This window comes from Arachis ipaensis, chromosome B5 (genome assembly GCF_059453495.1).
Source record: "Arachis ipaensis isolate K30076 ecotype BB chromosome B5, ASM5945349v1, whole genome shotgun sequence".
Taxonomy (NCBI): Eukaryota; Viridiplantae; Streptophyta; class Magnoliopsida; order Fabales; family Fabaceae; genus Arachis; species Arachis ipaensis.
The window spans coordinates 1,660,395-1,685,465 of NC_142440.1; the positions used below are offsets into that span (position 1 = coordinate 1,660,395).

The 25,071-nt window shown below is 33.6% G+C and overlaps 2 protein-coding genes and 1 pseudogene across 9 annotated transcripts; 2 read left to right on the forward strand and 1 right to left on the reverse strand.

The window, feature by feature from the left end:
* Positions 1-1,515: 1,515 nt before the first annotated feature.
* Positions 1,516-7,075, forward strand: LOC107642363 (bZIP transcription factor 16). Of its 8 annotated transcripts, none has more exons than XM_016345689.3 (15): positions 1,519-1,925; positions 2,033-2,065; positions 2,136-2,217; positions 2,398-2,517; positions 2,603-2,659; positions 2,746-2,820; positions 3,408-3,497; positions 3,592-3,651; positions 3,771-3,937; positions 4,376-4,430; positions 5,147-5,189; positions 5,320-5,609; positions 5,866-5,943; positions 6,035-6,160; positions 6,583-7,075. In XM_016345689.3, the coding sequence occupies exons 4-15, from the start codon at positions 2,449-2,451 to the stop codon at positions 6,700-6,702; spliced, it is 1,230 nt and encodes a 409-aa protein (XP_016201175.2). In that variant the 5' UTR covers positions 1,519-1,925; positions 2,033-2,065; positions 2,136-2,217; positions 2,398-2,448; the 3' UTR covers positions 6,703-7,075. The 8 variants fall into 8 exon arrangements, with proteins under 8 accessions (XP_016201178.2, XP_088345022.1, XP_016201176.2 ...); XM_088488897.1 differs by having other exon boundaries at positions 1,521-1,925; positions 5,428-5,609; XM_016345692.3 differs by lacking the exon at positions 2,136-2,217 and having other exon boundaries at positions 1,516-1,925.
* Positions 7,076-7,907: 832 nt separating this feature from the next.
* Positions 7,908-11,019, reverse strand: LOC107642364 (putative disease resistance protein RGA4). The gene has a single exon (XM_016345696.3). It carries the CDS (start codon positions 10,918-10,920, stop codon positions 7,999-8,001), a length of 2,922 nt encoding a protein of 973 aa, XP_016201182.2. The 5' UTR covers positions 10,921-11,019; the 3' UTR covers positions 7,908-7,998.
* Positions 11,020-21,471: 10,452 nt separating this feature from the next.
* LOC148563195 (uncharacterized) lies at positions 21,472-23,169 on the forward strand (annotated as a pseudogene).
* Positions 23,170-25,071: the final 1,902 nt, after the last annotated feature.

Consider the following 25,071-nt stretch of genomic DNA (forward strand, 5'->3'; position numbering starts at 1 on the left):
CTGGGAAAGTCGAAGTGTGCAGTGTTCTTTTTGCTGAATTGTATGCAATTTGGAGAGGCTTACTTCTTGCTTGGGAGAGTGGATTTCGTGAGGTTATTTGTGAAACAGACTGTTTAGAAGCTATTTTCTTGGTAAACCAAAGAATGCTTGGTAAGGATATTCCGGAATGGGATTTGGCAAAGCATATACAGGAGGTTATGAATTGGAATTGGAGAGTCTCTATTCTTTTAATTCAGAGGACTGCAAATAGTGTTGCAGATTGTATGGCTAAAGCAGCTGCTTCTGTCGAGGACATTCACTCGAATTGGAGCCAACCATGGAGTGAGCTTCAACATCTAATAGATTTAGATATGACCCTAGCCAATTAATTTGGTTTTGTCTCTTTTTTTTTTTTTTTTTTTTTTCTATTTAGTCACAAAAAAAAAACAAAAAATTCGCATGGACGAATGCACATAAAAATTAGGTTATCACACTCAAGGTAACTACAATTTTTCTATCAATTTTATACCTATTTATATATACACTTATAAAAATACATTTACTCGTAGAATTTCTAACAACTAACAAGATTTTAAGAAGATTGTGATAAAGAGTGATGATAGCTATTAAATGTATCTTCTTATATAGATGAAGCATTTTTGAAATGAGGAGTGTTAGAGGCGAGCAGATTTTGTGAGTTGTAGCCATCAATTAATCATTAATAGTATATTTAATGATGTAAGATTTTATCTAATAATAAAAAATTACTCATTTTTGTTTTGCTAACTAAATACGGACCAGATTTTAATAAATCTGCTGGTCCCTAGACTTTTTCTTTTGCTTTTGACATATTATATATTATATGATGTTGATACGTTTACACTAAAACCAAGAAAAATCTTACTGTTGTAAATGAGATACCTAATGTATCTAACTATCTATCTCCTTATAATTGTAATTAAAATAATTAAAATTACGTAAATTGATAATTTATTTATTAAAAAAATTCCCAAAATATACACTCACCTATTAAGTTACAACTTAAAATTGTTTTACAATATAACAGTTTATGTAAGTTATCCAATAATAATAAAACATAGAAATGAAAACAATAATTATTTTCCCTGATATCTATATATATATTAATTGTTAAAAAATTTATATTGATAATCAGTTAGGTGTTGAGATGTAAGTGAAGATAACTATTTTTAAGATATTTATTATATATAATGAAAATATAAGAAAAAATTGGTGTATAATTTTTTCTGTTTAAAAAATATTTTTTATTGTATATAATTTATAAAAAATATATATTTTTCATATTTTGAAGATTTAAAATACAAAACCTTTTAGTTAAAATATTATATATTTATCATCTTTATCAAACTTATATTTGTAATTATTTTACATATTTTATTTATGAAAATTAATTAATAAATATACTTATGCCTATTAATGCACTAATAATTATTAAAATTATTATTTTTTATTTACGTGAGAAGGCTTAATACATTTAGATAGTAATGTACACTCTTTTACATATATGAGGTGGAGAAGGAAAAAAGAATATTGGAAAAAAAAAAAAAAAAACAATTACGATGGGCAAGGGAGGAGCTAATGGGAATTTCGAAAATTACACTGCCCAGGAACACCGTACACGACCCCATAGTTCGTCTCTGTAAACACCAAAACAAACCCTAATTCGTGATCTTTCGCAATTCTTTGTTCCCTTCTCATCCACAACTATCTTACGAAGTCAAAATCACATCTTTTCTGCAATTCCCAAATATCAGTTACGATTAGGCAAACAAATTTCAAATTTTGCCTTCTACCCCCCACCCCCACACTGTTCTGTCTTGCATCTCGATTGGTTGTTTTCCTTTTCAGATCAGGTTCAGATTTTTCTTCTGCCCCAGCTTTGGAGGATCCCTCAGCTTCCCTGAGCGGTAATTTGAAAATTTCTCAGCTCTAATTTGTGCTCAATTCTATTGGATTGTTAAAATTTTCAGCTTGTTGAATTGTTTGAATATCACTCCCCAATCTTCAATTTCAGCTGGATTTTCAGAGATCTGGTTATCACTACTCTGTAAGTTTTGACGTAGAATAATGTACTAGTCTATTGGTAAGGGTGAACAGAAATTATAGGTGCCATGCAGGGTTTGTGGATAACATATGCTTCTATCAACGGTTGGAATTTGGATGGTTTGGCATTTGTTGGGAGGGAAAATGGAGTAACTGGTTGGTTTTCCTCGCAGTATAATAAAAAAATTGTATCTTTGTAGAAAAATTCAGCACTGAACAATAGAAATCTGCTTTATCTAATAGGCTTGATTTTACAGTGGTGGAATTTGGTTGCCTGTTTTGGAGAATGGTGTCTCTTTTAGCTGCCTTGTAATATAAGCTATGTTTATGGTACAGGATGGTTAAGTGTAAAGTTGTAAACATTTTGTAAGATAGCGGCATAAAATTATGGGCAGCAGTGAGATGGATAAAACACCAAAAGAGAAGGAGTCAAAGACTCCTCCACCTGCTTCACAGGTCTAATGAGTTTTGCATGTTTAATTTGTATTGGCACTTGATGGTTCTTTGTGTGTCGCATCAGAAACATTTGTTGTTTTTTCAGGAGCAATCTTCAGCCACCAGTACCGGAGCCGTTAATCCCGAATGGTCCAGTTTTCAGGTATTTAATGAAAAAATTGCCAGTGGTGGTTTATCATGTTCTGATTGCTGTCAAGAGTCAATTTTGATTTCTTAGCTCACTTACAGGCATATTCTCCTATACCTCCACATGGGTTTATGGCATCAAGTCCCCAAGCTGCCCCATATATGTGGGGTGTCCAGGTAATGGGTTCATTCACGCATTAGTTTAGAACATTGTAAGTTAACTCAATAAAATTGTGTATAATTGATCAAACCTATAGGCATAAACAGACCTAAATAGTCTATACATTAGCTGTAGTCCAATGACAAATCAAGAAAAAATATTATGATTTTTGGGACATTCGTTTTGTCAGTATATGCTGACAGAATGGAGTAGCATACCACTTTGGGAGAAATTTGCCTCATGATTTGGTTACAGCAGGTCTTTTATGTGTGAGCCCTATTACAATCATCATTCACAAGGATTTTGCCTATTTTTAAATTTAATTCATCTATAAAGCTGAATGACCTAGTTTTTCATTCTTGATATTGTATTCAAATAAAGTTTACGAAAAACTCCTATAATACTGTATTGATAGCAGGGAGTTTAGACATTTAGTATGATCCTTCACAAATTTATTCTTTGGCTTTATCACCCTTCATCCTTTGTGTGTTCTCTGCTGTGTTGCCACTAATGTATACTTCATCGTACTAATTTGTAAAGTTATGAAATATCCAAGTTTGAATTCTGCCTTGTGCTTCCTAATTGATAAAATTTTTATCCGCAGCATATTATGCCTCCCTACGGCACTCCAACACATCCCTATGTTGCAATGTATCCCCATGGTGGCATATATGCTCATCCATCCATGCCTCCGGTATTGTTTCCAAAATGTTCATTGAAGTTATCTTTTTTATAATGAATAGCTAGTTGACTAGTTCACCAACCACTTTTGCACATTATTTATACAGGGATCTTATCCTTTTAGCCCTTTTCCCATGCCTTCTCCAAATGGTATTGCTGAGGCTTCAGTGAGTTTTCCCCCTTCTGCATTTTAGTGTTTCTTTTGCTTTTTATATCTTTTTCTCTTTGTTGAAGAACTTGTTCTTGTTCCAAGCATTGAAAAAATAATCTATGAGTCTGCATGCAGGGAAATACTCCTGGCAGCATGGAAGCTGATGGGAAGCCTCCTGAGGTGAAGGAAAAACTGCCAATCAAAAGATCAAAAGGAAGTTTGGGCAGTTTGAACATGATTACAGGGAAAAATAATGAGCCCGGTAAAACAGGGACTTCTGCTAATGGAATTCATTCAAAGAGGTAAGATTTGTCTTGCTGATGAATCTAACTGTTGAACTATGTCCTCTTATTTCAATATAGTAATCTGGTGTTTCCAAAAGGATGCACTTGCTTCCCAAATTCCTGCTAAATAGTTGAGGTTATACTAGACAAGATAATGCTTTTTTTTTTCCCTTTGGTTATGGAATAGTATTATAGTGTTATGTTTCTCAAGCTAGATAAATGAACTTGTCCAAAATTCATTTGGTAGACTAAAGTTTTGCACCTAATGGAACCTTTTCTAGCCTCACATCTTCAAGAGCACAATTTTGTCTTCAGAATTGGACGGGTGATTATGAACTTATAGCAAAAATATGCTGCCTCTGTCCTATAGAGTGACAGATTGAAATGTTGTAGAAGGATTGGCTGTGTGGTATATATACTGACTAATTACACTGTTACAAAATCTCGTGTTTTCAGTGGTGAGAGTGCAAGTGAAGGTAGCAGTGAAGGAAGTGATGCTAATTCTCAGAATGTAAGTTAGTTTACTTGTCAGCTTACCACTGTACTTCCAAGATGTTTCTGTGGATTTTTTTCATCAATTATAAACTTGAAGGACTATAAGATACGTAAAGAAATATTTAGCCAACTTGGGTGATTTCAGGATCAAGAGTAGAGAGAGTGGTTCTGCATACTACATTCATATATTGCTGAAATGGAATTCCATTAGGACATTTCTAGTGTGAATAAGAACTGTTATTACCTAATATAGATAATGCTATAGAGGCATGAACATCCAACAACTTCTGATTTCCTAATATTTCCTCTCTAAACTATAGGAAATTACAACCATTGAATTGCATGACTGAGAAAATAAAGAAAAATTTCTTTTATTAAAAGTTTGTTATAAAACAGCATAACATATCATGAGGCATAGTACAAGTGGCTCGTGTATTTTCAATAATCAACCTACTAATGGATGCAAAAAATTCTGTTATTATATAATAATATATAAGATATATGATTTACATCGTGTGTAAATGTTAAATATGTTTAAAGGCATTTGTTTTGGGGGCCTTGGGATGAAGATAATTAAATGGGTCTGGGTTTTTGAAATCTCCAATCTTTTGAAATCTTTAATGATTATATATCTTTGATGATGTGTTGTATATATCATTTGTGTTTTGTGCTCTACAATGCCAGTTAGTTACCCATACATACTGATGATCTTTTTGCTTTTTTGTGGGGTAGGAGTCTCAATTGAAATCAGGGGGCAGACAGGATTCTTATGAAGGTTTGGCATAAATTACTCCTTGCTGTTGCCTGTTCTACTATAGGCTCATATGTAGGAATGCGGTATTGTATGTAAACTTGTAAAGTATGTTTGTTATAGCTGAACTATGTCATTTTTTGGTGGATTACAGATGAACCATCTCAAAATGGCAGTTCGGCGCATGCTCCTCAAAATGGGGGTATTAATACACCTCATGCGGTTGTTAATCAAACCATGTCTGTCATACCTATCACTGCAGCCGGTGTTCCTGGAGCTGTTCCTGGTCCCACAACAAACTTGAATATAGGAATGGATTATTGGGGCACACCGACAGCATCCAACATTCCTGCTCTTCGTGGAAAGGTTCCGTCTACTGCAGTTGCTGGAGGGATGGTTGCTGCTGGATCACGAGATAGTGTTCAGTCACAACTTTGGCTACAGGTTAATTCTGACTACAAATCAACAATGTGTCTTCCTTGACAACATATTATCAAGAAGAAAAAATTATTTTCTTATATGTAACTATAACCCGAGTATAAGATCTGAACTACCAATTGCCTTTATCTGGACTTTCACGGATTAATAATAACTTTGGTATACTGCTCTTAACATTTGTCTCAGACCTATTTTTAAAGTTTTGTTGTTACACTACTCTTTGAACCTCTTCTAACCTTTATATATTCTTGTTACCTTCTAGGACGAAAGAGAGCTTAAAAGACAAAGGAGGAAGCAGTCTAACAGGGAATCTGCTCGAAGATCCAGATTGCGCAAGCAGGTGACAGAATAACCTATATCCTTTTTCTTTGAAGGTTGATTATCATATAATTTTCCTGTGTCTGATTCCTGTTTGAGTTTGCTGTTTCCAGGCTGAGTGTGATGAGCTAGCTCAGCGTGCTGAGGCTTTGAAAGAAGAAAATGCTTCTCTCCGGTCAGAAGTCAGTCGGATCAGAAGTGAGTATGAGCAGCTAGCCTCTGAGAATGCAGCTCTCAAGGTGATGTTAATTTCTTAAATCACTAGAAAAGTAGGGGATTGAGTTTTTTCTCCCATCAACTTGGTTGAGCACTTCTCCCCTATTTATTTCCAAATTCAAGGGAAGGAGTATTTAAGTTTGGGGGGAAAACTTTCTTCTCTCCCCCTTAAATAATAAAAATCCAGTGACCTAGGATTTAGGTTACTTTTTCTCTCCCTACTCTTCCTTATACCCTATCCATGTATCCGAGCATAGCATGTATTCTTTGACATTTGATTTTGATTTATTTCGCATATTGATAAGCACTCCTGCTAGAGTAATAGGCAGCAAAGGATAGGTCCATTGAAATGAATTATGTGTATTTGAATGTTTATTCAGCAAATAAAAATACTTATGCAAAATTTGCCTGTGATGTCTGACTAAAAATACAATATAATCTACAGGAGAGACTTGGCGAACTACCTGGGAATGATGATCTTAGGTCCAGAACAATGAATGATCAGCCTGCAGCTGATGACCCTCAACAGAGCGGACAGGCAGAGGCCGTGGAGGGTGGCAATTAGGATCAATATATACTTGCCGCCACATGTGGCATTTGCAGGAAGATAACCTAACACTAATAGCAAGAGCGAGTCCGTGTTTTGGAATAGCTTGTAGCTCAAATTGTACTAAAGCTGACCCATGTTATAGTCTCTTAGGTTCTGTTTATGTTATATGATCCCTCATTCCTAATTTGGCAATTTTTTCCTGAAAACTACTTGGTTTGTGTGTAGACTGTAGAGAGTGAATTCTATTTAACTTATCTGCAGCTTAAAAGCTAGTGTTTCGGGTTAAAGTTATATGTAGTTGTTAATGAAACTTAGTCTTGTTCATCATATGACTTGCTGTACAAAAAATTCATTGGGGGGAAAAGTGAAACGCTCTGATTCCTGCTCCATTACCATATCTTTTATATGGTTCAATTGTTTGGTGGTGTCAGCATAGGAAATGAACTAATCTGTTAAAACAACTTTTTTGCCGTTGGCTGATCCTAAAAATCATAACAGATGCAACGTCTCTCTTTGCTTCTGCTACTTCCGTCTTGATTTTTATTTGGATCCTTACGTTGCTTTATGCTGAGAGAGATTTCCTCAGGATCTTGCCATGGAAAATTCTAGCTGGCCTCTTTGCGCTCTTTTTGTCCGTGGTATCCACGATGGTTGCATTTTGTGCAGCACTTGTTTCAGTGCTAAGAGAAGATCATCTGGTTCTAATACTTGCTATGGTACTTGCAACCATTCCACTTATGGTATTCATGCCATCACAGCTGCACCTTTCCCTTCAGATTTTCGATTCTACAATGAGATCAGATATTTGCAGTCCCATTCAGAAAGGGAGACCTTTGTAGTTTGTATTCAGCATTCATTTTGTTCATCACCTCATTTTGAAAAAAAGAAAAAAAAAGTTACTCTATAAAGAACCAAACAGAATGAAAAAGCAGAATCCATTATTTCATTAAATTGATGACGAACTGAAGGTTTTTTATTCAAGAAAATGATCAAGTGATTAACATTCCCGTTTGCGGCTAGGTTCTTTGAATGAGATTCAAACCGAATCACTAACATGTCTTTACTTATCATCTCAGCTTTGATTGGAGATAAGTTGGCCATTAATAAAAGTTTCATAATCTTCTTTATCTACTAATAATAAGGATTACTGATAACACAATTTCAGAATCTCACTCAATCATTTGCAATCATACTCGAGAGAAATAGAAAGAGACATGGTGTGATCAGTGATGTCAAAAATTCATTAATAATTTGCAATAAATAACACACAATCATATGATAATGTACAATACAAATGCAGTAATGAAACTATTACATTCTTAATTTCCCAGCCCAAAGTCTTTGAGAAGTTTGTTTCACCACAATATTTTTCACATGAGCAATCTTTGGCCAGTCATTACCGGTATCGGGTTGACACCTTGGCATTAACAAGGGGCAGTCCTTAATGATCAGGGTATCCAGAGATTTGAGCTTTCCAATTTCTTTGGGCAAGGAAGCCAAATTCTCACATTGACAAATCTCTAGTCTAACAAGTGAGGTGAGATTGCCTATCTCTTCCAGCAGAGAGGTTAACCTCGCACAATCATGAAGCCTGATTTCTCGCAAAGACTTAACCTTTTTCAGTCCCATTGGAAGGGACTTGAGCTTGGGGATTTCCCTTATGATCAGGGAATTAAGCTTTTCTAGACCCTCCCATTCGTCAGGGGATTGGTCAAGATCAAGAACGGGGCAGGTCTCAATGGTGAGGCTCTGCAGCGACCTCAAATGCTTGAAACCTGAGGGCAGAGCCTCTAATTGCAAGCAATCTCGAATGTGGAGTTTCTCAAGGGAAGTGAATTTCACGAGCCATCGCTCCGGTGGGAATTTCTGAATGCTTGCTATGAACATGCACTTCAACTTGGAGAACGGAACTACTTTTTCTTCTTTAGAACCCGTTCCGGATTCTTCATAGTATATTGTATCCCACATTGGTTCCACGCTTGAATCCACCAACTCCAAAATTTCGTCAAGAGTAGGATATAGTGGCATGCGAGTCAAGTTAGGACAGTACTGGATCTGTAAACTTGATATGCAGCTGAAGATGATTGAGTTTCTGCTTTCTCCATCAGTGTAATTATCGTTTCTCCACCAACTTTTGAGTTTAGGACAGTCCCAGAGTGTTAGCTTCTTCAACGATGGAAAATCCGGTTGAACGCTGTCGTCACATTTTTCTGCAATGAATCTCAGAGAATGCATCCTCCGAAGCTCGAGAACCTTGAGGCATGGAAGTTTATCCAGCCGGGGGAGAGGTTCCGGTGTGGAACAGTTGTACAAACTGAGCTTGACGAGGCAATCGAGGGAAGGAATCCAGCTAGGAAATTTGTCACCTTTGTAGCCTACAACGTGTAGTTCGGTCAGATTCGTATGCGGTTCAAGAACTTGCAGCGCTTTTTCCTGGTCCTGCTCGTTTCCCTTATCGTGTTGATCCAACCTAAAAGTGAGTCGGCGAAGGTGCTCTTTTTGGTTCATCCATTTTGATGAATAATCTTGGAGTTTCAACCTCTCCGGGTACATAATTTCCAAGTGCCCCCTCAACTGGTTGAGATCCTTGAGTTCCTCATGGCATGCCATAGGTTCGTTCTTTCCAACAACAAAAAGGGACAAAGTTTGAAGAGAAGTCAGGTTGTTTATTCCACGCGGCATGCTCTGAATATTAACGCAACCATCAATGTGAAGGTGTGTGAGCTTAGTTAGATCCTTCAAGTCCTTGGGCAACTCCTTGAGGATGTGACACCGGGAAAGTTTCAGCGTCTTCAATTGGGAAAGCTTGGTAATGGAATTGGGAAGCTTCTCTATGTTATTATGGGAAAGATCAAGATATGTTAAGTCCTTCAGCTTTCCAATTGAGCTCGGAACCATATTCATCCCCAAATGTTGCAGATCCAACACGCACAGGGCCTTGCAAGTGGACAACACCTTATCCCAAGTGTACTCATTCATGCGCTCCGCTTGCTGGTTGCCAAGTACAAGAGGAGACTCAACCATTGCATGAAAAAGAATGGTCCTCAGATCCTTCGCTCTCTTCTCCTCCTTAAGGAACAAATCAAGTTTCGAAACGGAATCGACTAACCTCATATCAAACGATGCTCGTAGAAGCGGCTCCTCCTCCACGCCGGTGGTGATAAACTCGTCTTTCTTTTTCTTGGCGACAAAGCATGCCAGCTCCTGCATGTAAGGGTGCACTCTGCAGCTCTTCACTACGCCGTCACCATCCTCCTCTCGTTTCACGTCTTGGAATATACCCGAGTCAACGAAGTCATTGATAACCTCACGCCAAGATTCTTTCGGCGGGACGAACCCTTCGGCGATCCAGAGATGAATTAATCTATCAGCATGGATCAAATAGTCATCAGGGAAAAGGGACAAATAAGCAACTAACTGTACAGCAAGAGGCTGGAGACGAAACTGAAGCCATTCGCTGAGTTTATCTTTTTCGAGAGTCCCGGCCCTGGACTCGAGAAATTTCGACACAAGCTTTGTTGCTAGAGGTGAGACTCCAAGGCAGTTGTGCAGAATTTCTTTTATTTCTTCCTTGTGTTTGTTACTGCTTCGGAGACTTGTGAACAGAGACCAACTCTGTTCTTCATCGAGCCCCGCCAAGGAAAAAACATGCATAGCTTCGTCACCAAAACTCTGCCATGTGCGACGTGTAGTTACGATTATTGCTCCTGCTCCAACGGAGACAGCATGCTTCCTTAACTCGCTCACTGTTGATTCACTAATCTCAGCTCTTAAATCGTCAAGCACAAGCAAGGACGGGTTCCCGCCGGATGTCGCCGCCGCCTTTACAGGTCCTGCAATGGATGCCAGCTCATCAAATGTTTTGCCAGCGGCATTTAACCAAATCGGCGATCCGAAACGGTCTTTGACTTTGTCGTCTTCGCAAACGAGGAGAGCAAGTGTTGTCTTCCCTATTCCTGCAATCCCCGTAATGGCAACCACAGGAGGAACACCGTTTTCACCAGCAGGTTCTTTCAGCAGTATTTCTATGATCTCTTTTTCTTCCCTTTCTCTATGGATTGCTCCGACTATGTTGCTTTTCTCCAGCAAGTCGTCGTATTCCGAATTTTTCTTTTCGGATCCCATCCGAAACCGGAAAATACTTCTGATCATGCTGCTGCTGATGCTGCTGCTGCTTTTTTTTCCTCCGTCACCCATGCTGCTGCTGCTGCTTTTTTTTCCTCCGTCACCCATGCTGCTGCTGCTTTTTTTTTTCCTTTGGTTTTTTGGTTTGTGTTCGTGCTTGAATAAGAAAAGTCACTATTCATACTCTACTACGGGTTAAGCTAAGGAAATACATGGAGCCAGTACTTTGACATAAGTGTTTGTTTTTAAAGATATAATCGAACATATAACGTGCAATATTATGTTTGGATATATATGGATAAAATTAAAATATTATATAAAATGACTAAAATAATTATATAATTTTAAATTTTTTATATTAAGTATAAACTAATTTAATAGAGAATGAGAGTAGAACTTAAAAAAAAAATTTGAAGGGACAAAAAATTTTAATAAAAAATTATATAATAATATATAAGAATATATATGGTTAATATTAACAAAAAAAATAAATTTGAGTTTGATTAATAAAAAATTTCGTTTAGGTTAATAAGCTAAATTAATTTTAAATAAAAAATAATTTTAAAAAAGAATCTATTTTTATATGAAAAAAAATTAGTTTTTACATATGAAAATTTATTTTTATTTAAAAAACCAAATTTTTTTATTTAAAAATTGATTTTTTTAAATGATATAAAATTAATTACAACTTATAAATTATTTTTTAATATTTTAAAAGATCAATTTTACCTTTGATAATATTTATCTTTCAAAAATTTGAAGACTAATTATTTTTGTTATTATTTTTATTACAAATCAAATAATATAATAAAAGATTAAAATTATATTGAAGTAAGAACGATAAAAAAGAATGAATTATCCAACCCAATAAAAAATTATATAAAAAATAAAGAGTACCTGAACAAAAAAAGAAGGAGAACGTAAAGATAGAGAAAAAGCATAGTACTAGGGGCCAGCAACTTTGTTAAATTCTGGCCAGCATGTAACGAGCAAAGAAAAGTGAGGATGAAATCCCACATCAATCTCATACCATTAAAACCATCATTGATGGTTATTTGATGGCTATAAATCACAAAAGTTGCTGGCCCCTAGCATTCCTCATAAAAAATATCTATGGAAAAAAAAAAACAAATCATAAAAAAAGTCCGTGTCCCTCTTCCAAATCACGTGTTCATTATTGTCCTTCGGTAAAAAAGTAAACACAAAAATATAAAAAACTGTCTCGGAGACAATGTGTTAAGTGTCCATGTCTCTGCTTCCAAATACTTTTTAGAAAAGTCTAGGGGGCTAGCAATTTTATCATATTCTGGCCAGTATGTAACCATCAAAGAAGAGTGAGCCATTAGATGAAATCTCATATTAATCTTACACCATTAAAAGCCTTATTGATGGCTATTTGATGGTTATAAATCCCAAAAGTTGCTGGCCCTCTAGCATTCCTCATACTTTTTAAAGATGTCTCTGTGTCCTGTCTCCGAAAACAAACGCTACCTAATTTATTCCACAATTAAATTATCAAAATAGTATTTAAAAAATTGTATCAATAAAAATAATTTAAAAATATTAAATATATTCTGAAAATAAATTTTAAAAATTAGATTTTAATATAAATTTTTATAATTATTATTAAAAAATAATATTTTTTATTTTAAAATTTAATAATTTTGTATTAAGTGAATTTTTTAGAAAAAAAATTTTAATGTGAATGATTATTTTTTTTAAGAAAATAGAAAAATTTAAAAATTAAATTTTGTTTCAATTTTTTTTAATAAATTTTTTAAATATTGCTATAAACATTTGAATCGAATAAGCCATTTGTTAAGTACAAAAAATTTTTATTATTTAAAAAAATATTTATTAATTTTTTATCATATTTTTAAATTATATTAAAAATATTTTATTAATAACATCTTTAAAAATCTTTTTATCAATGACCTATTTTTTATTTTTTTTTTGCTAATGAATAATAACTTAAATGGCATAAACTCCCCATATTTATCTAAGAGGTTGCGAGTTCGAATTTTCGTATCTTTGGTTAAAAAAAAAAAAAGACCGAATTTTTTTGAATACCAAATTAACAATTAAATAGTTAACCCTTATTCAATTTACTCTCAATTTGGTGAGCAATCAATATCAGGTACCAGAATATGTTGTTCAACCACGTGTAATTAGGTACTAAAATGACAACTAGTGACATATAGCATATCGATGTAGATAGCAGTATCACGTGGCATAATTCAGTTTGTTCAGGTGTCACACAATAATTTGTCTATGTATTATTAATAGGATGTCCTTATTAATATGTTATTATCGTAATAGTAGGATATAATATTTAAAGTTATCTTATGTAATAATATAGTATCTATAATTTTATATATATAATATTTATTATTAAAATTATATAATTATTCTAATAATAATTAAAAAATGTTACGTAAGACAAGTTTAAACTATTTGAATTAATTTTTTATTATTACAATTGATTTAATTTTATCCTTAATATTCCTAAAATTTGCTAAATAACTCAATTTATTTCATAAAATTAAAAATCATGAATCTAAGTGGTCCATAAATCAATCTTTTTTCTTAACTTACTAATTTTTCATATATTTTTCTCACATAACTTAAAGTAAAATTCTTATCACATAATAAAAAATATTTCAAAAAACTTACAATTAATATAGCAATTTATTTTACAAAAATAATAATAACATAAAAATTATATATTAAAAAATATTGAAAAAATATTCTCTTTACATAAATTATATATTAAAAATATTCTCTTTACATAAATACTATCTATCTATTATAATATATTAAAAGAGACTCTAAAATAGTGTTATAGTGAATAAATAATATATAAGAGTTTAAGTTTGATATGAAATTGCCATGTTCCATTGCAACAACCTAAAAAAAAAATTATTTATCTTAGAATTATATTTATACTACTATAAAAAATAGTATCTATATAATCAATCTAGCATTAATCTCATAATTTCACACACTAAATTATCTCATTTTAAAAAGAAATTGTATAAATATATTAATTAATATCAATAGTTTAAATTCTAATATTTTATATCATATTTGAAGAATAAAGTTTATTTTATAAAAATCTATGTATTTATTCATCTATCTATCTTTTAAATTTGACACAAATAATTTGTATATTGAAGAGCCAACAACATTTGATTTTAGTATGTAAGCAAAATCGATCCACTAATGATCACTAATATAAAAATTTTTCTTTTGATTTTGGAGCGTTGATAATTGATTATTAGGATTTAAAGTTTTGTACAAAAAGAAAATTGAGGAGAAGAAGTGTTAAAAGAAAATTTTAGATTTGTTTTTCTAACACATGAAAAAAACTATGACTTAACTAGTAAAATTCATTTTGTATACTATTAGTGTCAAATTTAATGGTAGGATAACATTAAATCTATTTAAATCTTTTTAGAATAGAAATAAAATGTTTAAAATGTTAGAAACCTACCAAATTAAGATTTATCTCAAATATTAGAGATCAAAATAGTATTTTACCCAACAAAAATATCGAATAATGATACAATAAACTCCTAATAATATTAGATAACTTCTAATATTGGCATATAAATATTTTAGTGAAATCATTGTCGTCCCTCATTTTCTGTTTGTACTTAAATCAATTGATAATGGTTTTCTCTCACTTCTATTTTTTGCTTATTTTCTTTGACAGTGATTAAGAAAATATGAAAAAAATTATTCTATTTTTGATATTATTTTTGTTTTTGTTCTTTTACCAATGAAAATATAATTAAATATTTAAAATAATAAAATTATATATTACGATTTATTTGAGTAAATAAATAATTTATTTTATTTAAATAAAAAAAGACCACAGCAATGCCCTCAATAATTGAAAAGTTTGTAAAACGAAGTTTCTCAATAAACTTTTGTTGGCACTCATTGCACAACTTTTCAAATTTTAGCTGGGGTCACAAGTCACACAACAGGATATTGTAAACAAATATAATAGAGTAAATTATCATTTTGTCGCTAATATTTTTCACACGACGGATGAAGCGGTGTATTTCACTTATATAAGTTTAAATTAGGGTATTCTACAAATATAATACATAACATAAATTATAAGTACCGATTTGTATAACCAAAAAAATTGTGACTCACAATTTTTGATTTTTTTTTCCTATTTAAAATTATAATTTACAATTTTTTATTATTTTTTAATTTTTTATCTTATTTAAAATTTTTACTCGCAATTTTTTTTTTATCTTACATACCTCTGATATTATCATATTACACCAAAAATCATAATATTAACAAAAATTACCAAAAATAATCCAATACAAAAAAAATTAGCCTCATTTTGCATTTTAAAAATTTACATTTTAGTTTTTTAAAGATAATTTTAGATTGACAAAATCTATTAAGTGTAGGACGATAAACTCAAAAATAGAAATTATATTTTGACAGTTTTTTATAAATTACCTTAAAAAATGAAATATATTTGTTCTCCAAATTTAGTAATTTTTACAATCATTTATATCTCTTGGTATTTTTTTTATTTGAATAGAAAAAAGTTCAATAACAATTGGAAAAAAATAATTTAAAGATTGAATCGTTTTTCAAAACTTTTATTTATTTTTTAAATATATTTTTTAAATATTCCCAAAAAAATTGAATCACATATATGATTCATTTGTTACTTATAAAATAAAAATAGATTTTGTTAAATTAAAATTCTTCAAATAACGGATCAGACTTTTTATAAGCTTATCTTCTTTCTCTTCTTTTGTTATTTATAAAATATAAATAAATTTTGTCAAATTAAAATATTTTAAATAGCTGATCAGACTTTTTATAAACTTATCTTTTTTTTCTTCTTCTTTTTCTTCTTCTTATTATTATTATTATTATTATTATTATTATTATTATTATTATAGTAGTGAATTTTATTGCTCTTTTTATTTTAACTTTTACACTCTTATTTTTTGTAATTTGATTGAATTAAATGTGTAAATTGTTTTTTTTTTGGTGACTAAATGTGTAAATTGTTTAGTTCACTTTTTTGTATGATAAACAATTAAAATGATATCCGAAAATTTATACTATTGACAAAAATAATTCTAATAGATATGAACGACAATAAATTCTCAAAAATTGAAGAAATAAAAAAATTATTATATATTTTTTCAAAAGTGTTTTTAGATATAAAATATTGATACAATTTTTTTAACTATTATTAGAAAATCACATATTTTTATCTTTAAAAATTAGTAATTTTATGTTAAATTGTGCTTCATTTGGTTTTATCTGCTGCTTTTGAATGAATGCTGGACAGAGCAGACCCTTAAACTCCATTTAGAAATTATTGGTTCTATGGTTTCATGCATAGACACATCGGATTCAGTTGGAAGCAGGCTATTTTTATGCTTTAGAGTGATGATACTACGATATACCTGTAATTTTTATTAGATGCGGCCATTTTAATTCACTTTCACAAATTCCTTTTTGTTTTTGCCGAGCATTCCTTCTATTGCCAAAAAATCTTCTATTGCTTTAATAATGCCTGCGGTGTCAGATAAGTGGGTGGGAACTACCACCTGAGTAGTATATAATGTAGAAGATCCAAGAGCATTTACCTGAGTTAGCAATTGGTGCATTAATTGACAAGGTGAGGCTGCATATAAGAGGTGTCAGATAAGTGGGTGGGAACTACCAAATAAAAATAAACAAGAGCTGTCAGATAAGTGGGTGGGAATCACCAAATGAAAATAAATACATTGGTGTCGTAGAGAAATGCCTGAGTTTGTGCAAGTTATTATGGGTGTATTTGGTTTTGCGTCGTAAGAAAGAGAAGCGCGTTTCTTCATCTTCATATTTGATAACGTCACCAAAAAAAATATTTGATAATGTTTTTATCATTTAAATGTTAAATAATTTCTATCTTCAACCCACGTTTATCAAAAGTTATAAATTCTAGTTTTTTATTACGTTATATTAAAATTTATGTTCTATATACTAATTATATCCTTCACTATTCGTATGTTTTTTTTATAACATTATTTTTAATATTCTCTTATGTATATTATTATTTTTTAATTTATATGAGTTCTTTTATTGTTATTGTTATTTTTTTTGTATGGAATATTTTTTTTACTTTGTATTATGATTCTATTAATTCTATTAAAATATTAAAGAGTACTGAAAATACTAAAAAAATATTAAAATTTATTTAAATATCTAAAATAAAATTATAAGATAATATCAAATAATTATTTAAATTCATATCCTTTTCTAAAATTTTTCATCTAAAAGTAATTTTGAATAATGTAACACAAATAATATTTAGTTTATTATAATTCATTTTGAATAAAAATTACCAAACATAAATCATGTTATACTAACTCACTTTTTGATCAAAATCAATTTTATATAAACCTCTATTTGTAAACGTTAATCTAAACACACACTACATCATTTCGTGATGACACATTTAATGTCACATGGACATGGTAAAGTCTCATGAAAGAGGAACCATATGGAAAGGACAGGCGTACTGGGGACTGGCATGTCTTTCCCACAACCACATGTATCACGATTTGAAGCAATATCATCTTGGAGCTCGGCAAATCGGGTGTTTCTGGAGCTTTTTGTTTTCCGGTCTTCATTGTCATCATATCTTCTGGGTGGCCTCATATGTTGAACAAACTTTAGTAGTTTTCCATCTTAAACTATTTGTTTTAACGCATCCTTTAAATCTATACAATCTTTAGTTTGGTGACCATAAGACTTATGTTTGGTTGGATCTGTCTTGCCTTAGGTAGAACATCCCTCTGCACTTGTTGATAAACCTTAGTCAACGAAATACCAAAAGGGTATTGGTGAACTTTTCAACTCGTGGTGTTGTAGCCTTCGGCGTAGATGATTGTCCCGAACTACTGGTCTTATTAGGTGACAGAGTAGGATTCTTTCTTTTAGTAGACACCACCTTTAAGACATCTTCATCTTGCATATACTCCAAGGTGATTTGGTGGATTTCCTCTATAGACTTGACATTCTTGGAGGTCAAGTATCGCCTGAAATTGCCTTCCAATAATCTTGTGATAAGACATAAACATACAACCTTGGGAGTTTGTGTGTTAACTTCTAGCAACGCTTTATTGAAACGATCCAAATAATCTCATATGCTTTCCCAACTCTTTGTTCGACACCAAGCAACGAGATCGGATGCTTCGCTTGAGTTCTTCTGGTAGTGGTGAAATGTGCAAGAAATTTTGACTTGATTTCAGTAAAAGAAAAGATGATTCCGGAGGGCAGGAAGTTAAACCGTGCCATTGTTGGTCCCGATAATGTTACCGGAAAAGTGTTGCATCGAATAGCATCTTCTAAATCCTTCTAGATTCATTCTTGCTTCAAAGGAATCAACATGCTCCTGAGAATCCGAAATCCCTCATACTTCATATTTGTTGGTTTGGTCAAAGTGTTTCGGCATCCAAACTTGTAGGACTTGGATTCCCTTTAGGTGTTCTCCTCCTTTTAGAGGGGCCGAATGGGATTCAGCTCTTGATCTCCTTTCTAGATCACGATGTCCTTTATTACGTCGGAGAGACTCCCTCCTATTATTTCGGGGTGAGAACGACGATGGTCATCTTCCTGACGCCATCTATGGCCTTGTTCCAGGGTCCTTCTATCACAACTATCATGTCGACCTCTTGTTGTACAACTTCGAAATTGGGATTACCACGATTGCGATCGCTCAGCAAGTTGGCATTCTAATTCTTGCACACGATGATGCATTTCTTGCATAGCATGGACATAATCCTCTCCAAGATCCACGAAGTGCCGACCCCCAGTGTTTTGACCTTCTTGGCGACCAAATCCAGGGGGCTTTGATTCTGACTTTCCCTCTCCTTGGGATCAGGGGTGAGGTCAGTCTCGTGTCTATCATCACCATCTTGCTTTTTCTCATAAGGTGTTATTGGGTGAATAATTGATTTGACTTCACGATTAGCTATGGTGCTAACTGCCTAGGATCGCACAGATGACATCAAATGTTCATACTTGATATAGAGTTTTCGAACTGATGAGTTATAGGAATCCTAATTTGCATTATGTAGGACAACCTGCAAAAACACTCCGATGTTTAAGTCAGTAGTACTTTTAGGTGATAGTTAGAAAATAATGTGTACCTATTGTATTCTCATTTTTCCCTTATATCATCTTTTTGATGTAATCATTTAGATGTTTACTGCCTATAATGCCATTATTTGGCAACGTACTAAGTTTATGACCTTTTATGCCTTTTGATTATTTTTCTGTTAGACTTTACTAAGTTCATAACATAATATATTCATTTAATCGGCATTTAGGAATAACTATTCTTGCCCAGAACCGTAACAATAACTTTTTGGTGGGGGCATAGTTGCATTTAATGCATATCAGCTTCGAAGTTTTGAAAAAAAAAAAAATTTTTCATGGGACGGCGATGATCATATAATGGATGATTGAACTTACCATTTGGGTAGCAGTTGGAAACTTGGAATTCATTTTGTCGGGAAATTTTAACCAACTCATCCAATTTTTCAAAAGATTGGATTGAACTTATTCAACTGATCTCTAATAATGAAATTTAGATATAGAGGTAAATACTAATTTGGTACTCAAAATATTCAAATATTGACAAATGGTACCTGAAAGATTTTACTGATAAAAAGACCCCTAAAAAAAGATTAATTTTGACAAAAATGACCGGCCGTCAATTGAGTTACCTGGACTTATGGTTAAATGCTGACGTGTCAATTAACAATTATCATAATTACAAAAGTTACTCATACTTTTAATTTTTATAATTTTAGAAACCTAATTCCCCTTGTATGCTTATTTCATTTTGACACTCAAAAAATCATGTGTTGTTGCTTTCTTTGTTTTGTTTATGTATTCTAATTCTATTCTATTCTACTATTTGTTAAAGCAGTGGAAGCATGTGGTTTCAATCTGAGGCTATCAAGCAGTAACAATAATGATGCAGAACCAAATAGGTGTAGGAGAACAGATGGTAAGAAATGGAGATGTTCAAGAGATGTTGCTCCTAATCACAAGTATTGTGAATGCCATATGCTCAGGTTGTCCCCGTTCAAGAAAGCCTGTGGAATTTCACACCACGAACAACAACAATGGACACAATCTATTTAAGAGGGCGCGACATGATTCTCATCCTTTTTTTGCCTCTACTGCTACTGTTACTGTCCCATTTTCTAACAACACTACAAGGAAAAATCCTTCTTCACCTTATTTTCTTGGTTTTGCTACCACTAATCATCATTCATACCTTGAATATGCCTTTTTCCTTTCTCTTCACAACTTTGGTGTTGGTTCTTATTCATCAAGTAGGGTTTTTGAAGACCAAAGGAGGAGCAGGAGGTGGACCAGCAACGTTCTTATTGAAGACGTATGACATGGTTGACGATTCCTTCACTAATGATATCGTTTCTTGGAACATCCCCACCAACAACAGCTTTGTTGTTTGGAATCCACCAGAGTTCTTATGCATTCTTGTACCTACCTATTTTAAGAAGAGAGAGAAGAAGGAGGAAGGAGGAAGGTGACACTGTTAAAGTGAGGCAGAGCTGGAGGTTAGTCAATGGAAGAAGGAGGAGGAAGGTAGAGACGGAGGCGAACGAAAATGAGGAGGAGTTTATGGGGGAAGAAGAAGGAAACATTGGTGGATGATAATGAAAAAAAGGAAGAGACGAGAGTTTCAGAAAAAAAAAAGGGGATTAGGGTTTTTAGAAAATTGAAATTGAGATGTTTTTAAAATTATAAAAATTAAAGGGTAAAGTATACTTTTTGTCTCTGAAGTTTACTAAAAGTTTCAAAATTACCCCTAAGTTTCAATTTGTTTCAATTTTATCCCAGAAGTTTTCAATTTGCATCAATTCTACCCTTTAAGTTAATGTCATTCAAATCAGTAACAGTTGTTAATGATGTCGTAAAATGGAGTGTCTGATGTGGCAAGGAAAGTGAAATCCCCAAAATATCCTTGTGTGAGTAACCCAAGTGTCTTCCCTTTTTCAAATGTCTTCCCATTTGTTTTCCCTTTGCCACGAAGAAACAAAGCCAGAGAAACAATCACACGAACAAGAACCGACTTAGAGGGTGGTCACATGTCGCGCCATTCTCTTCATCCCACTGCAGCGATGTGCAGAACGACGCAAGTGGCGACGTCGTCGATGCCGAGTGAGGATTCTGGGATAGGGTTCAGTCATCGACGAGGGAGTAAATGTGAAGCTGTGCATTCTTCGATGATTGCGAGGAACAGAATGCTGGCGAGGAGCAGAACGCCGATTGTAAGAGGAGGGAGACACCTACGCAGCCACCGATCGCCGACGAGGCAGCCATTGGGAGAGGTTGAGGTAGCGCCGTTCTAAACAAGGTTTCTGACGAGGTAGACCACCATTTAATTTTGAGGCTGCATTGTTTGAATGGTTAGGGTTTAGGCTTTTTTTATCACTCTTGATTGCTGTAGGGTTATATTGGAGTGAGGGATTGAGGGGTTTCTATTCTGATTTTGTGAAAAATATCATGTTTACGTGCTCTATATTTTTGAATGATTAGTTACTCTATTTTTTGTTTTGGAAATTTTTTTATAATGGCATGATGGATGATTTCAGTGTTAGGGTTCATCACAGGGGTAGGTTTGTAGTGACAACGGTCAAATTGAGTATATTGATGGTGAGGTGACAATATTTGATTAGTGTGACAGAGATAGATGGAGTGTTATGGAGGCTTATGATATGGTAGAAAAACTTGGGTACATTCCTGAGAACATTGGGATACTGTGGTATAAAGATGTTGAGTTAGGATTAGAAGGGTTAAAGTTCTTGAGAGGTGATAAAGAAGCAATCGAAATGGCAAATATAGGAGTTGAAAAAAGGTGGTTGACTTGTATGTAGTGCATAAGACTTCAGTCCCTGATGATTTCTGTTATGACATTGGTTATTTAGATGTTGGGGGTGGGAGCAAGGTTGTTGATAAAGAGTGTGTGGATGCTGATAGTGGGCCAAGTAACATTAGAGAGGCCAAAATATTAAAGTGGAGGCCCAAAATTAGGGAATAGTGGATGTCCATTTAAATGTTGAAAGAGTGGTTCAGAATGTTGTTGATAGGGAGAATAGTGAAGAAAAGGATGACACTGATGACCTGGATTATGAGGCTGATTTTGATATTCATTTTAGTGATATTGAAGATGATTATTGTGAAAATGATGGGCTATTTGATGTTGATATAACTCTTGGAGAGATGCAACAAGACATGAGAAAGTCTAAGAAAAGTAAGACTGCCGTCGAGAAATTAAAGAAAACTCAAAAGGTGGATGTTGTAAAGAGAACGAGCTCTTGTTTAAGCGATGATGAAGGATTGAACAGGGATGAGTTAGAGGAGATATCAAGTGAGGATGATGAAGGCAACACGAAGAAATTTCCCGTTCACAAAGAGTTGAAGGATATGAGCAATTATAAGTGGGAAGCTGGAACTCTCTATGCAACAAGAGAGGAGTTCAAGGAAGCTGTGACATCATATGTTGTTCACACAGGGAGAAATATAAAATTTTCAATAGTGGACAATGTCCGGGTGAGGGCTAAGTGTGGAGATGGGTGTGAATGGTTTGCATATGCAGTGAAGATGGCCAATGAAGATAGTTGACAGCTAAGAACTGTTAATGATCATTATTCTAGTAACACTGCATTTGACATAAAAGTGATAAAGTCGAAGTGGCTGGCGAAGGCTTTCAGGAGGAAGGTGGAAGAGAATCTGAAATTGAAGCTGAGCACTATACAAAGTAGGACTCTTAATAAGTGGAATGTGCAGATTTTAAGAGCAAAGGCATTTCGAGCTAAGCAGATTGCACTGGTTGACATTAATAGAACTTTTAGAGAGCAGTATAGAAGACTTTATGACTATTGCCATGAGTTTCTGCAGACCAATCATGGTTCATCTGTGAAACCGCAAGTCCAATTACCTCTAGCAGCCCAAATTGAGCACCATGATACATTAATGGACTTAAGTCCACGATTTTATAGGATTTACATTTGTTTAAAGGCTTGCAAGAAAGGTTTCATGAAGTATAGTCCCATGATAGGGATTGATGGCTATTTTTTGAAGACACCATATGGAGCATGGCTATTGGTTGCCATAGGGTGGGATTCGAATGACTAGTTGCTACCGATCGCATATGCAGTCGTGGAGGCTAAGACAAAAGATTCACGGAAGTGGTTCCTCTCAAACTTAATTAATGACATAGGAGAGGATAAATTATTACGAAGCAAGTTCATGTCTGGCCAACAAAAGGTAATCTAATAACTTGTATTTTAGTGCATTTAAAATTTCTACACTATATATTACTGTGAATTTAAATTTTTGCACTATATATTGATGTGTAGTTAATTTTCTGCACCTTGTATTGCTGTGAATTAAAAATTCTGCACTATATATTAATGTGTAGTTAAAATTCTGCACCTTGTATATGCAGGGCTTGGTGCCAACTTTGATGAAGTACTTCCAGGTGTTGATCACAGATTCTGTGTGAGACACTTTTATGCTAACTTCAAAAAAAAAAATTTCAGGGCTGAACCTTAAGAAAAGGATGTGGAGAGCTGCAAAATTTACATATCTAGCAGCATGGGAGAATGAGTTGATGGATAGCCGAGCCGTTAGTAAGGGTGCCTATCGACACTTGATTGGAATTCGGCCAAAGTATTGAACTAGATCAAGGTTTGAATTCTATCCCAAGTGTGACACTCTTGTCAATAATATGTGTGAAAGCTTCAACTCAACAATTATTGAATCAAGGAAAAAACTAATGTTGACAATGGTAGAAGATATTAGAGTTTATTTGTTGAATAGATAGGCTGAAAATAGGGCATTAATTGAGAAGTATAAGGATGATATTCTTCCTAGGATTAAGCTTAATTTACAAAAGGAAATAGATGCTTCTAGGTGGTGGTTTCCGGTAGCTGCCGAAATTTCAAGGTTTGAAGTCACAAAATGCAGAGACAAATTTGTAGTAGACCTTCTGAAGAAAGAATGTACTTGTAGAATATTTCAGATGATTGGTTTACCTTGTCCACATGCAATTAGTGCAATTAATTGTGCTAAAGAGGATATTCAAAAATATGTTGCAAGCTATTACACTAAAGTTGCTTATGTGGCTTGTTATACTTCCATGCATGATTAACCCTTGTAATGGACACACTATGTAGGAGAGAATTTTTCATCCAGATGTGATGCCTCCATCACACAGAGTGCCAATTGGGAGGCCCAAGAAGAAAAGAGCAAGAGGTGAGGGTGGAGAACCACAGGACCCAAGCACATCTAGGCTCGGATTACAACAAAAATGTTCTCGTTGTCTAAAATTGGGCCATAACTAGCGAGACTGCTCTCTTAGAAAGCCAAGTGTGAGTACTTATCCATTAATTATGGTTCTAAATTTAGCACTATTTTGTGTGTTGTTTATCTCATATTAATTGTAACTGTGGATGTTTTTTTGTTAATGTCCATAATAGGAAACAACTGTTGCCACATCCTCAGCATCGCCATCCCAAAACAACAATGCTAGAACTGTTACAACATCCTCAGCATCGCCAACCCAACACAACAATACTGGAACTGTTGCAACCGTTACAACATTGCCAGCCCAGAATAACACTGCTGGTAATGTTGGATCTGTTTGGTCAATGTTGCAGCAAGGCTTAACACCCAACCAAAAGGACACAAAAAATCCAGCCACCAAGGCCAACTAGAATGCTTAGGAGCAACTCAACTTCAAGTGCACAAGGACAACCTTCATCACAAGGGAGTCAGACTCAAAGTGCTCTCACTGGATTTTAGTTGTGTCACCTATTATATTTGGTGATTCTTTTGAAAGAATGAAAAATATTGGCATTTCGTATTAAACTATGTGGGACCAACTCTTCCTTTGTTACTGAATTATTTTGTTAATGACTTATGTTATTTAGTTCTCACTTTGGTTATGACTTATGTTAATTAGAGATGATCTTGATTAATACTTATGTTATTTTGATAATGGCTAATGTGATGGATATTTTTATACAATATTTTATTAGTGCACTACTAAAATTGTCTCTCATTACTTAAATTTGTCTGTATTAGGTAAGATAATTTGTGACAACAAGGTCTTAATGCCAATTTTAAACCCAAACTATTTTAATTCTTTCAGGGGTATTTTTGAAATACAAATTA

What these genes read in the sequence shown, in the direction of transcription:
- LOC107642363 (XM_016345692.3), top strand. Translation starts at nt 2,449, where the DNA reads ATGGGCAGCAGTGAGATGGATAAAACACCAAAAGAGAAGGAGTCAAAG. An exon ending in CTCCTCCACCTGCTTCACAG is followed by an intron (nt 2,518 to 2,602) that starts GTCTAATGAGTT and finishes TTGTTTTTTCAG; the next exon opens with GAGCAATCTTCAGCCACCAG. An exon ending in CTGAGAATGCAGCTCTCAAG is followed by an intron (nt 6,161 to 6,582) that starts GTGATGTTAATT and finishes TATAATCTACAG; the next exon opens with GAGAGACTTGGCGAACTACC.
- LOC107642364 (XM_016345696.3), bottom strand. Translation starts at nt 10,920, where the DNA reads ATGGGTGACGGAGGAAAAAAAAGCAGCAGCAGCAGCATGGGTGACGGA.